We start from the raw sequence: 13,664 nt of genomic DNA, 5'->3' as shown, positions 1-13,664 counted from the left end.
TACAGGTTTCAACAAGAGCAACTAAACATGATACATGTTCTCTTACGCAAGAGACTGACATTTCACAACAATTGAAATCTTACTAATCATCTTAGAGTTACAATTTATAACAACTCCCCCGAGTTGCATATTTTGATTACAAGTCAACTATATTGCTTACAGGCAGACCAGTCATTTTAAGATGTTCACAATTTGTTTTAAATTTAATATTAAACCTGAAACCTATCAAAAAATATTAAAAAACAATCATTCACACTTTTTAAAGAGATATCCTAGTTCACCCAAAAATTAAAATTCATGTCGTTCCATTTAAAAAGAACCAGCACTGCAAGTCCTTTTTTTAAAGGGAAAATTGTATTGAAGATCTCTAGAAATCAGCCAAGAAAAGTTTTAATATTTAGAATGTTTTTATTAAATAAAACAATCACAAAAAATTTGGTTTGTTAAATTGTTGAAAGAAAAAAATAAAGTAGGGCATTATTATTCACATTCCAACCAACAAATACCCTTTAAACCAGTGGTCCTTTTTTACTCCAAAGTCCTCGTCCATATCGACACTGCAAGACCCATCACTAATGCTTGACATTTTCTCAGAGATATACTAAGAGAAAAGTGTTTATTTTTAAACCTTTTTCTTAACAAAAACACATTCCTAGTGTTATTACTCTTCTACAGCATGATATTTTTTAAACAAAATAAATTCTAGATATATTTAAACCTTCAGAATTCTTTTTGCAAACATACTTTGCAAATCGAAGCATTATATCTTTTTAAAATAACTCGCTGCTCTTTAACTTTTTAAAACAATATATAAAACAGATCCTGAATTCTTCACTGTTGACACTTAACAACTTAAAGTACTTACTCTTAAATGAGCACAAGTCGACCAGCCAAACCGATCCACAGGGAGACGGCAAAAGATCCCTAACCCCGACTGCATTTATACGGCTACTATACGGATACATTCAGAATTACTAAACGCTGCAAAATACAAAAGAAAAACATTCTGAATGTGTCAAAATGCATCGACATCATAAGTGAACCAAACTCTCCTAAATCCCACTTCTTCGGTGAGCATCCATTATAAAACACTCGCAGGACATTCATTTTGCAGATTGAAATTGACATGCAGAAATATGATGTTATAGCAATCAGTGAGGCAAGAGCGCACATACACGGTCTGTTTGCGCATCGATAATAACAGACTTACTCATGCATGCCTAATGTACTAAACTCCTGTTTGTCACTAATTTACCTTAATATCTGGTTGAGAGCCACTGCTCTATCCCCTTTCTATGGACACTTCTTCAGCTTTCGTCAACAAAGAGCTGAGAACAACTGCGATTTCATCACTCCTCAGTCTCACAATATTTCCTTCAATCATTTATGTGATCATATACTCAGGCAATTCACTGACATTAAATATATTTTATGTCTAGCTAAGTTTTTTTTTAAATAAATATTTTTTATTAAACTTTCATATTCAACAATTGCATTCATTTAAAATTCCTTTCCACTTTTCTCATGTCAATCACAAGCACGCAGTGCACAAACTGGTGCCAAATACACGTTTGCATGAAGAAAAAACTACAGTTTTCTGCATTGATTGTTAATAAAATGTGGTTTGATCTTCCACTAGGTCACAATTATTGACAAACATAATCCGACTAAACGAACACACAAACAGTTGTACGGTACTTTTCAAACATGAATGATGTGGAGTGATCATTGACGGCAGGCTGGATAAAGGCATTGGAAATCTAGATATATTTCAAAGGGTTCACAAATGTATTCTTGCCACTGTACTAAATTAATGTAAAACATTGACAGCATAGTTTTTATTCATATGGCACAGTTTGAAGAAGTATTTGGACTGTTTGTTCTCTACATCTTGTTCTAGCACAGGCTTCCTATCCGTTTTCTGCTGCTGTATAATGTGTTTATCATTCCTTCATTATCTTGTGTTATTTCCAGTGTTTTCCTTCTCACGACTCTCACTACTCCCTCAACACGGCTCTAGTTCACCAGTGCTTGTCTGTTCATCTTTCACAGCTGACAAAACTTCTCCTCCCTCATTGCCGATCTCTCCCTCCATTCTTTCACCAGATACTGTGTGCTCGAATCCAGCTCAGGACTATGACTGTCCTTCATGTTGTTTCGTGTCCTCTTGCACAGGCATGTCACTGTTTATTTAGTCTGAATCAGTTATTTACACCACAATCTTGTAACTTTTGTTCATTTTTGACGTGTTGACTCATTTCCGGTGGATCATTTTTCTCCTTCATGTCTAGTTCTGTCTCACTGCTCGTGTCTCTCTGTTATCATCTTCTGGTTGAGTTTTCACTTCAGTCTCTCATTCATTTTGCACAACATTTGTATTATTATCAATCAGTTTAAAGCTTTGGCCTTTTCCAGTCCTCTTAAATTTTTGGGCACTTCTTCATCTTGTTTCCTCAACCCATCGCCGAGCTTTATTGCAGTGTCTGAATCAGTTTGTTTGTCTTGTTTGTCTGTGTTACTGCAGCTTTGTTCCTCAGATGTCTGTGGCTCAGGATTTTTTTCTTCTGCCATTTGTTCCTGATTTGTTCCAACCTTTTCTTCCTCATCCAGTTCCGATCCAGACAGTTTCCTTACTTCCTGGTCTTGGTCAGTTTGATTTGAAGACGAGTCACTGCTGTTTATAGGTTTCTTCTCCAGGTTAGCTGGTGAATCTGTAACTAAATTAAACATGATAAGAACATCCACTCATTCAAAACACTGTTCAAATGTCTAATAAATGACAATATCAACCGTCTGAATCTGACCTGGATGTGTAGAGAATAAGTACACAGTTCAAGTCAGATCAGATGAGATGTTTATTTCAGAATCAAGTTCTGTTTCTCCAGACAAACGTATAATCAGTGTTTTACCTGTGTCTCTTTCTTTCTTCTCTTCTGTCTCTCCTGGTGTCTGATTATCCTCACTGTTACCTTCAGTTTTCAGCTCTTCTCTCTCGTTCTGATGCTCAGGAAACTTCTCTTCATTTCCGCTCTCCTGTTTCGGACTTTTCTCTTTCTCCTCTTCTTCTTGTCTCTGTTCATGTCTCTCCTTCTCGGTTTCATCAGGTTTGCTGTAAGTGTTTTCCTCTTCTTCAACTGCATGTTTGCTGTTCTTCACATTTGTGTCTAGTTCTCCTTCATTTCCATTCCCGGTGTCCTCTTGGTTTGTTTCTGACACAGCAGATTGTGGACTCTGTTCAAGAGTTTCTGTTCGCACTTCTTCATCTCGTCTACTCAACTCATCGTCGTGTCCAAGCCGCTGAGACACACTGATTATTGCACTGTCTGAATCAGTTTGTTTGCAGCTTTGGGTCTCTGGGTCATGATTTCTTTCTTCTGCCATTTGTTCCTGGCCATCTTCCTGTTCCTGTCCGGGACGTTTTCTTTCCTCTCTGTCTTGGTCTGTGTAATTACTTCGGTCAGTTTGATTTGAAGACGAGTCACTGCTGTTTATAGGTTTCTTCTCCAGGTTAGCTGGTGAATCTGTAACTAAATACAACAAGATAAGAACATCCACTCATTCAAAACACTTTTTAAATGTCTAATAAATGTTAATATAAACCGTCTGAATCTGAACTGGATGTGGAGATTATAAGTACACAGTTAAGGTCAGGTCAGAAGAAAAGGCAGAGACTAACCCGCTGGAGAACTGAGAGCGTCTGACAGCGGATCCACAGCCGGAGGATCGCACGCTTGAGCTGAAAGCAGCAGAAGATCAGATCAGATCAGATGTTTGTTTCAGAATCCAGTGATTTGTCTGCAAGGTTTTGTTTCTCCAGACAAACCCATCATCTGGATTTTACCTGTGTTTGCTCTGTCTATCCCGTCCGGGCTTTCCTCTTCACTTCCCTCTTCTTCCTCTCCTGGTCTCATGTCTTCCTCAGCTGCATCTTTGGTTCTCTGATTTCTCATGCTCTCGTTCTGCTGCTCAACTGATTGTTCACCTTCGTCACTTTGGCTCTTCTTCTCATTTTTGTTTCGTTGTTCTGCTTCATTTTCTGTATCCATATTGTTTCTTTCTGTCACAGCAGATTGTGGACTCACAGTCTCTATGGTTTCAAAATTCAACAAAATATTTTTATTAGTAATTGTGTGTCCTTAAACTAATGATAGGTTAATGCTTCTGATATTGAGGTCTGCTTTAAACCCTTAAATTTTCAGTGGAATACAAAAGGAGTATTTTTGAAATCTTCACACAACTCTTATTTATTCAACAGTTCATAGTGACCAATATCAAAACGGACCAAAACTCATTAAAATCACCATTAAAGTACCATAGAAGTAGTCCATACATCTCATGTGTTATATTCCAAATCTCCTTAAGATGTTTGCTAATCTTGTGTGACAAAATATTTGTAATTTGAGAGTTGTGGTAGGAAAACTTTCAGTGAATAACATTTACGTCTGATTGTTATAAGCTATTACTTATGGATAGGAACACAGTGCACAAGCTACATAAATGAAACTTTTATTATGCTTTCTAATGTAGTTTGTGGAGCTTGAACAGATCTGTGTGAAGATGCTTGAAATTCTCATTATGTGTTCCAGTGATATCCATCATATGGTTGACATGAGGATGAGAAAAAGATAAAAAAAATATATTTTTGAGTGATCTATCTTTTTAACAGAAAATGACTCAAATCAGGGGAACAAACTCTTAAAGCCCATTCAATGCAAATTTAATTACATTACAAAAGTAATAAAATAAAATTTTATATCCAGATGAGATGTTTATTTCAGAATCAAGTTCTGTTTCTCCAGACAAACGTATAATCTGTGTTTTACCTGTGTCTCTTTCTTTCTTCTCTTCTGTCTCTCCTGGTGTCTGATTATCCTCACTGTTACCTTCAGTTTTCAGCTCTTCTCTCTCGTTCTGATGCTCAGGAAACTTCTCTTCATTTCCGCTCTCCTGTTTCGGACTTTTCTCTTTCTCCTCTTCTTCTTGTCTCTGTTCATGTCTCTCCTTCTCGGTTTCATCAGGTTTGCTGTAAGTGTTTTCCTCTTCTTCAACTGCATGTTTGCTGTTCTTCACATTTGTGTCTAGTTCTCCTTCATTTCCATTCCCGGTGTCCTCTTGGTTTGTTTCTGACACAGCAGATTGTGGACTCTGTTCAAGAGTTTCTGTTTGCACTTCTTCATCTCGTCTACTCAACTCATCGTCATGTCCAAGCCGCTGAGACACACTGATTATTGCACTGTCTGAATCAGTTTGTTTGCAGCTTTGGGTCTCTGGGTCATGATTTCTTTCTTCTGCCATTTGTCCTTGGCCATCTTCCTGTTCCTGAACTGTTACAACCTTTGTTTCTGGCACAGCAGATTGTGGACTCTCTTTAAGAGTTTGTTCCTGCAATTTTTTTGTTTCCTTCAAAAGTTTTTGTCCTTCATCAGTTTCACGTGAACTCTCTGCTCCACTGTCCTGATCCCATTTTTTATCAATAATAGATTGGTTTTGAGAGGGAAGTCTGGCGTGACTAGGGAGTGTGGCTTCAGATGAACCTGAAACAAAGCATTTAAAGACATTAACAACAAGTGTCATTCATTCTCAATAAGAGCTGAGAGTGAGTTTATAGTTTACAGCAACATGACCAATAACCACCACTGCAATATCATGTCAGCATGTGATAATAATAGTAAATCATTTGGTGGTGGTACCTGGCATAGCGTCCTTTTGGTATTTTCTCAACAGGCTATGGCCTTCACCTACATTGATAGAAAACATTGTTATTAAACAAAAAGGCTGCTTGATTGCGGCAAAAAATCATAATCACGATTATTTTGGTCAATATTGTTATCACAATTTAACACGATTATGAGTGGGCCATATGACCAAAACTAATTTATTAAATGATAGCAATATATACTATAAGGGTTTAGCTCCAACCCTGAAAAAGCTTTAGCTATAGTAATCCTGAAGACACTGATTAGGTTGTTTGGTGTGTTCGATAAGGGTTGGAGCTGAGGCCTCGAGTCAGTTCACTAGTGTAATTGCGTAGAGCTACGTCACTATTGGCCAACACTGGTCATGTGTCTGATGCGTGTGATGTATAACAACAGAAACTTACGCTGTTACACTAGTGAACTGACCCGAGAAGGAAATGAAGAGTTGAAATAAAGTTGTTATTTTTGTTTGTTTTTGCGCACAAAAAGTATTCTCGTCGCTTGATAAACTTAAGATTGAGCCACTGTAGTCACTTGGACTATTTTAACGACGTTTTTAATAACTTTTCGGGGAACACGTTTCAATCCCTGAAGAAGCCTATGGAGGAGTGATCCAGCTCTCAGATTTCATCACAAATATCTTAATTCGTGTTTCGAAGATGAATGAAGGTCTTACAGGGTTGAACAACATGAGGGAGAGTAATTACTGAGAGAATTTACATTTCTGGGTGAACTATCCCTTTAAAATCAATGGTTTAGCTATCTTCCATGAAGCCCTATAGGGCATGTTTTAGTCTTTTTGTTAATTACTGACTATTTTGTTAATTAAATAATTTTTCTTTTTTCAAAGTCAAACTGGATGTTCAAAGGAAACAAATATCAATCATTTTCAAGGAAGATATTCAAAATGTAATCACAATTCAAACATTTAATCCATAAGAGTTAAAAATCAAGCATTTTCCTGTACAAACCCTGATCTTACCATTTTCAGGGTCCATTTTTCTCAAGCCAGACTGCCTTGCTGCTCATCCATGTACAAGGCAAAAAAGAAAATTGTGTTAATCTCTGTAATATAGAAAAGTATTTTAAGTGTTGAATACTTTTTTCATGGCACTTACACTTTTCTTTACGTCTGTATAAGAATACTCCCAGTAGAATAAGCAGAATGATGAGAAGTATTGCTACTATTATGACTGGAACAAATACAGCAGTCCCTGCACTGCCTGCACACAAAAGACAGAGTAAACGTAAAGCAACTGCATCAAAGTCTCAAGGCATCTAAAACCGTTGTTTGAATGACTGGCTAGCACACCTCTGTGGCAGTCTCTCAGAGTAAAGTCTGTGCTCCTGCTGTTAGCTTGGTTCTTCACAGTGCAGGTATAGACCGAGTCACGGTTTTCCTCCTGTTCTTCAACAAGAAGCTCTGGTCCCGATTGAACATTAATAGTCGGTCCACTCCATTCATAGCTCGGCTGAGTTCGGGATTCCACCGAACACAACAGTTTTTTAACATTTGAAGTATCCTCCAGTTCACAGGTCACCTGAGGCTCTGGCAGAATATCTAAGACCCAAAAGCACAGAGGCATTAGTGAGAATCAGTGGATATTTGGTAAGGCTGTAATGATACACCAAACCCATGATTCGGTTCAAATTCGATTTTGAGGAAAAATTACCTACAGGTAAATCTTCTATATATATTTTTGTGAGTCTTAATTTTATTTTGTTTTCCCACTCCAGTTCTTGTTAAAACTCACTAGATGTTTATTCTGCGCATTTTGGGCACTTTTTGTGTGAAATCATATTTATTTCATCCATCAAAAGCGTGCTTTCACTTTAATTGAGCATGAGCAGCGCAGCAAAAATGGAATTGGCACCGATCCCGCGCTTCACTGCTGCTCATGCGACAACGCACTCAGTGATTAACATGCACGCCGGACAAAATCGCGTTGCTCACGCTTGCAGTGTGAAACAGCCGTTACAGGTAACATTAAAAAATCATCCTCAACTAGTTTTGTGGTGTAGGTCTACGTATTTTATTTTGTTAACTTCAAACAATACTAATAGTAATTTAAAGATGTGGATCTGGATCTGGATCTGGACGGGAAGCATAACTCGCGATTTCAGTTTCATAAACGCATATCGTTACAGCCCTAAAATTTGGTCATTTTTGAGATTACTAATCCAATTACTAAACTGTTAAAGTTACTGTCACTTTCTCTGTTTTAAATATTTTTGTATATTTATGGGCAAATATTGTATTATTTATGAGTAAATCATCAAGCCATGTGTAACTTCCTCGACCATAACAGAGTCAAACTAACACCGGATGGTTAAATGACTCTTTTGATAGCTTCATTCCCCGGTTCCTATATCCGGTTTCATTCAATTTCATGTTTTTTATTTCCCATGTATGTGTTTGTTTGGAATAGTTACATGTAGGGTTGGGTATCGTTTCAATTTTAACGATTCCGATTCCGATTCTGCTTATCGAATCCGGTTCTTAACGATTCTTGGTTTTGATTCCAAAATTTATTGGAGAGAAAAAGGAGAGCAAATACTTGTAACAATTCTACCTTTTATTCTTGTCACATTTAGGCTATTACCAGTAAAACTGTGACAATGCGTCTTAATTTACAATATATATAACACTTTAAGGAATTCACCACAAATCTTGTCACTGCCCTGTGACATTCATCCACTCTCTCCTTGCTCATCTTCCGCTTCATGGCTAAAGTGAATGGAGTCTCTTCAAATAAAGATTGTGTTGATTACATTATTAGACCAATAGGTTGCAGCAAGTGAGTGTTAAATGTATTTTTTTTCATTGAATCGTTCATTCAAAAGATTCGTTCAGAAATGGTGAATCATCCATTAACTAAAAAGTATTTATGGAGTATCAAACAAGTATTCATTCAAAAAAAAATACATTTAATAGACTCGACTCATATTAATTGTCTGATGTATTTATTCATGATGATCTCCACTTTAAACAAAACAACAATTTTAAACAAATCCAGAATTATGCGGCTCTAGTTCGAAGACGAATGTCTGCTCATCTGTGTTTTGTACCTGAGTGTGAGAGACTGGTATTGCTGCTGCTAGTAGCTTTATCTGGTGTGTGGAAACCTGTGGTACTGCTGCTGAGAGATCGCACCGAATCAAATGCGGTGCATTCCTTCAAATTGACCCCGTGTTGAAGCAAATGTTTCATCATATTGGAGGTGCTTCCTCCCTTGCATGAAATGTCTTTCTTGCATGTTATACAATTCGCTGTATTTTCATCTTTTTTTGAAAAGCTTAACCAAACTTTTGAACGTTTGCCGCGCTCTGCCATCGTAAATATAACGTACAGCGCATGTGCGGCAGGCATGTCCTGGCAGATCAATACAACAGTAAACAAATGCTCACTGCCATTCACCGCGCGCGCATGCGCGAGCGAGCATCACCAAAGTAAGGAATCGATAAGCGGAATCGAAATGCGCGTGTCTTATCAAATCCCCGGTTTTTGGCATTTTGGAACCGGTTCTAAAATGGAACCGGTTCTCGATACCCAACCCTAGTTACATGTTCTTGATTTAGTTAAAGGTGGGGTAAGCGGTATTTGAAAAACGCTGTTTGGAAGTTAGTCGGGCAGACACATGGATAAACAACAACAGTGTTCAGCAATCGGCATTACAGGGCGTATGACGGTGGAGGAGAGAGAACGAGCAAGAGGCAGAGTTGAAGAAAGACTGCAGAAATAGAGATGAGACAATAAAAAAGAGAAAAGCTCAGAAGAAATCACTGGAAAATAAAGGGTTATGACTGGGCAAGAGCTTTAGGACCCGTGTCAATATTAGAAACACTGTCCAGCGCTGGAGAGAGCAAAAGCTTTGATTCGCTCTACACGTGCGTAACACGTGAGTAACACTAAGTAATGCTGAGCAACACATGAGTAACACGTGAGTAACACTGGGTAACACGTGAGTAATGCTGAGTAACATGTGAGTAACACGTGAGTAACACTAAGTAATGCTGAGTAACATGTGAGTAACACGTGAGTAACACTAAGTAACACTGAGTTATGCTGAGTAACGCGTAACACGTGAGTAACACAAGTAACACTGAGTAACGTGAATAACACATGAGTAACACGTGAGTAACACTAAGTAACACTGAGTAATCCTGAGTAACGCGTAACACGTGAGTAACACGTGAGTAACACTGAGTAACACATGAGTAACACGTGAGTAACACATGATGTAACACTGAGTAACACGCGAGTAACACGTAAGTAACACGCGTGAGTAACACTGAGTTTGAGGGTCATTGTGTGTCTGGAGCTGCTGGGCTGTTGGAAACTGGCAACCAACTCTTGTTTGTAATTACTATTGTGTAGTGTACATTCATTTTTTGTGCTTCCTTTTCATTCGTTCGTCATCTGTGCTTTATTTTTCGTGAAGCATTATTCTGTTGCGCTTCTGCTGTGATCAGACATCCACTCTTGGATTGCATGTGTAACGGAGGTCAGCTAGTGAGAGTCGCGCTGAAGACTGCTAGTGAATGCGGTGTTTAGTGTCACTGTTAGTGCACTCGACTCGCTTGTAGGGGATCAGGGTTCGAGACCGACTCGGAGCAATGAAGGGAGGGGTGTGTTTGTTTGGGTTGATTTCAAATGTCAACAATGGCCAACAGGGTTTTAGAAATACTGCTTACCCCACCATTAAATAAAACTCTTTTTGAGTTTTCGCTGGATGAACAGATTCATTGATTGTAATATTAATTCAGCTACATCAAGTTAATTCTATTAACTGATCAAAATATTAATAATTAATTATAAGGAGTTATGATTAATTGTTCATATTTGCCTTTTGAGCTAATTTGCTACAACTGATATACATGAAAAAAATGGTCTGAAATATTGAATTTCACAAAGCAGAAGAGTCTTGCTCATCGTTTGACGCTACAGACGATAAGATATAGATAGATAGATGATAGATTATAGATAAATAGATATATTACCCAAAACTGTCACAGTATGACTGGAGGTCTGAACTTTCCCATTGATCACAATTTCAGATTGATATTGTCCACTGTCTTGGCTGGTTAGTTTTTTTATTGTGAGCTGTCCAGTTTCAAAATCGACCACCACACGGCGCCTGAACGAGCTGTGCACCACCACCTCACTCCCGTCATACACCAGAACCATGTTCTCATTGTGTTTCCACAGTATTTCTGTAGGCTTTCCACGGATGCTTGGAGTAAGTGTGATGTCTTTTCCAATTTCTTCATAATCATCACAGAAAACAAAATCTATAGGAGATGAAAGAGACACTATTAGTGAAGGTTCTTTGTTTCAATGGGTGAATCTCACAAAAATAAACCCAGGGCTTATTTTATAATAACATCAAAAGACAAATACAGGACTTAATATTTTGCTATGAGACAATTACGCATATTTTATTATTTGCACTGGTTCAAAAAATTTTTACACTTTTTTTACATTTTAATAAATGTTTAAATGCATCAACAAATTTCAAGATATTTCCCGAACATTCTCATTGCCATAATGTGTCTACATGTTTCAATATATTCAATAACAGATTGTCATTACTGCAATACAGTAATCTGTACTATATAACAGTAAAAAGCCTATATTGTAATACATTTGCAAAGTAAAATAAACAATAGATACTTCAATTATAAATAATACAACTATGCATAAAAAATACATTAAAGTATAGAGACTAGGGATGCACCGATACCGATACCAGTATCGGTATCGGGCCCGATACCAAGCTCATGTACTTGTACTCGTACTCGTAAAAATACCCCGATACCAAAGACCGATACCTCACGTATATCCTTAGCTTATATTTCTTAATTCTTATGAGCACTCTTCCTGCAGTTATAGTGTTGCTAGATTTAATAGTACACTCTAATATTTCACTTTACACTTTCGGCTGTGATTACATTGTTACTCAGTGTTATGTTAAACATTTGTTCTGTGATTTCTTTGGCACTTTATGACAAATTTGATTGTCTTGTTGTCTGTGATTTCTTTAGAACTTTGACAACTTTGTGACAGGCAGGTAAAAATTACATTCATTATGTCCTTGGTTTTGCCCTTTGGAGGTTATTGGACACTGTGAAATTTGGGCTTTGAAAATTTGTGATAAGCACAATAAGAATGATTTATTTTTTTAAGTTTATTTAAGTTGTTGAAAATAAAGATGCTGATTTGTTCATTAGTCTCATTGTGTTGTTCTTAGAAAATTGCCACAATAAACGAGAAAACCCACCAGTACAACAGGCATCGGTATCGGTATCGGCGAGTACCAGGAAAAAAATATCGGTACTCGTACTCGACCCTTAAAAAGTGGTATCGGTGCATCCCTAATAGAGACTATGATTTAATTGTCTTTATGCATAATACAATGACGTTATTGCTTTGATTTTAAGATGAAATGTTACCTTTTTCTGGGTGTTTCATTAAATCAATTTACCAGCCTTCAATTTTTTGGCTCAAACTCCCATAATATTGCAGACAAACAACAAATCACATTTTGGTAGAAATCTCAAGCCTAATCATTTCAATTAAAGGTTTGTGTTTCAGTTCAAGATCTCAGAACAACTTCAGTACAAAGTTCAGTGCAAGTCCTGCATTTAAAGAGAGATTCACCACAGTTTACACACGTTTGACTTTTAATCTTTTTAGTCTGGCTTCAACTATGCCTTAAAAATGTTACTATATAAAATAATTCCTAACTCGTTTCCGTTGTTATTATTAATGGAGCATTTCCGCGAATGTCTGTTGTGTTTCGCCTGGCCACTATCTGTTTCCCGCACAGGTCATTGCACCTGGATTACAGAGAAACAGTCTGTTCTACTTTATCTCCATGTTTAAAAAGCTGTGGACTTACCTCGAGCAAAACAGAGACATGTAATGAAGACCAAACTCTTCGTTACTGCCATCATCTTCCCTCAGGTGATCTCGAGAGCTCGTTTCTTTATAAGCCCGTGCGCGCGCCTGTGTGGGGATTATTAATGGAGACTGCATAAATCTCGACCGTGAACGCTAAAAAAACAACACACCAAACCATTAAAAACTCGCCCACACCGTTTGAGGCAGTGAGTGCCGGAAGAATGAAAAGAAAAATGCGATTAAAGGTATCGGTTGTCCTCCTGAAACTGGGCGGAGACAGAAGGTAGAAACGCACCTTTAAGTGACGCAAGCAGTAAACGAACCTGTAACAGCATAATGGTCTCTTTCATGATGATTTTCACACTAAAACCGATCACAAAACATCCCGCAAATAATATGTAATATTGCCGGAGCATTTTTTTTCTCTCAGAATTTGTCAGAATGAAACCCCGCTGTTTGTTGACAGTGATTCGACAAGAAATTCCTCAATTAAAAAATTCTGATTAGGCGATATAAATTTTTTTTTACTCGGCATACACAGTAAAAATCGTTGGGTTGTTGTTGACACATATTGGGTCACTATATTGGGTTTATTACCCCTCAAAAAATGTTGGGTAATTTTTAACATCGTTGGGTTTATTAAAATAATTAAATGAAAACAAATTGTAAATTTAACTATTGGGTTACTTTTAACCCAATTCTTTGGGAATGATAATTTGTTTGATGATATTTCAGCCTTATTTTTAATGTAAGAGTGAGCGCGGACATTTTATTATTTATCTGTGCAAAAATAGTTCATTGTGCTTGCGGATGTTGTAAACTGGCATTTGTTTTCCAAGTATTTTAGTTTATTAGTAAGGTACTAAACACACTAGTTTTTAGCCCAATTGTTTTACTTGCACTTGTTTGTATAGTCTCATTCCCAGAAAGTGAGTTTAAAAGTGAAACTGCAGGCTCCAGTACAGCAGGGAACTGTCTTTACCTCACATCTCCTGCAGACGGCAGCATTGCTCTGAAGGAATGACATCATGTTCATCTGACAATTGCGTTTGAGAGAAATAACC

At 37.4% G+C, this 13,664-nt stretch overlaps 1 protein-coding gene across 3 annotated transcripts; it reads right to left on the bottom strand.

Moving 5' to 3' along the window:
• Positions 1-388: 388 nt before the first annotated feature.
• On the bottom strand, positions 389-12,902 carry LOC143747319 (uncharacterized). 3 transcript variants are annotated; one of them, XR_013206711.1, is made up of 12 exons: positions 12,599-12,872; positions 10,698-10,988; positions 7,009-7,257; positions 6,815-6,919; positions 6,679-6,717; positions 5,691-5,738; positions 4,824-5,534; positions 3,842-4,087; positions 3,677-3,736; positions 2,910-3,527; positions 1,441-2,717; positions 389-1,205 (listed from the first exon to the last, which is right to left on the bottom strand). XR_013206711.1 is itself a non-coding variant. In XM_077240024.1 (12 exons), the coding sequence occupies exons 2-12, from the start codon at positions 12,651-12,653 to the stop codon at positions 2,389-2,391; spliced, it is 2,751 nt and encodes a 916-aa protein (XP_077096139.1). In that variant the 5' UTR covers positions 12,654-12,705; positions 12,796-12,902; the 3' UTR covers positions 389-2,388. The 3 variants fall into 3 exon arrangements, 2 of the variants coding, with proteins under 2 accessions (XP_077096139.1, XP_077096150.1); XM_077240024.1 differs by having other exon boundaries at positions 389-2,717; positions 12,599-12,705; positions 12,796-12,902; XM_077240035.1 differs by having other exon boundaries at positions 389-2,717; positions 2,910-3,521; positions 12,599-12,868.
• Between the last annotated feature and the right edge of the window lie 762 nt (positions 12,903-13,664).

Source organism: Siphateles boraxobius, unplaced genomic scaffold (genome assembly GCF_051911475.1).
Source record: "Siphateles boraxobius isolate OS27281-9 unplaced genomic scaffold, OSU_SipBor_1 100, whole genome shotgun sequence".
Lineage (NCBI taxonomy): Eukaryota > Metazoa > Chordata > Actinopteri > Cypriniformes > Leuciscidae > Siphateles > Siphateles boraxobius.
The sequence above is the reverse complement of the archived record's forward strand: the minus strand, read 5'-3'. Positions and strand labels throughout refer to the sequence as shown.

Bases quoted from the DNA above. Each gene is read 5' to 3' on its own strand.
- LOC143747319 (XM_077240024.1), bottom strand. From the start codon at position 12,653: ATGATGGCAGTAACGAAGAGTTTGGTCTTCATTACATGTCTCTGTTTT. The intron at 6,920-7,008 runs GTGTGCTAGCCA...TTTTGTGTGCAG, and splicing joins TCTGAGAGACTGCCACAGAG to GCAGTGCAGGGACTGCTGTA. The intron at 5,739-6,678 runs GTAAGATCAGGG...CTATCAATGTAG, and splicing joins AAAAATGGACCCTGAAAATG to GTGAAGGCCATAGCCTGTTG.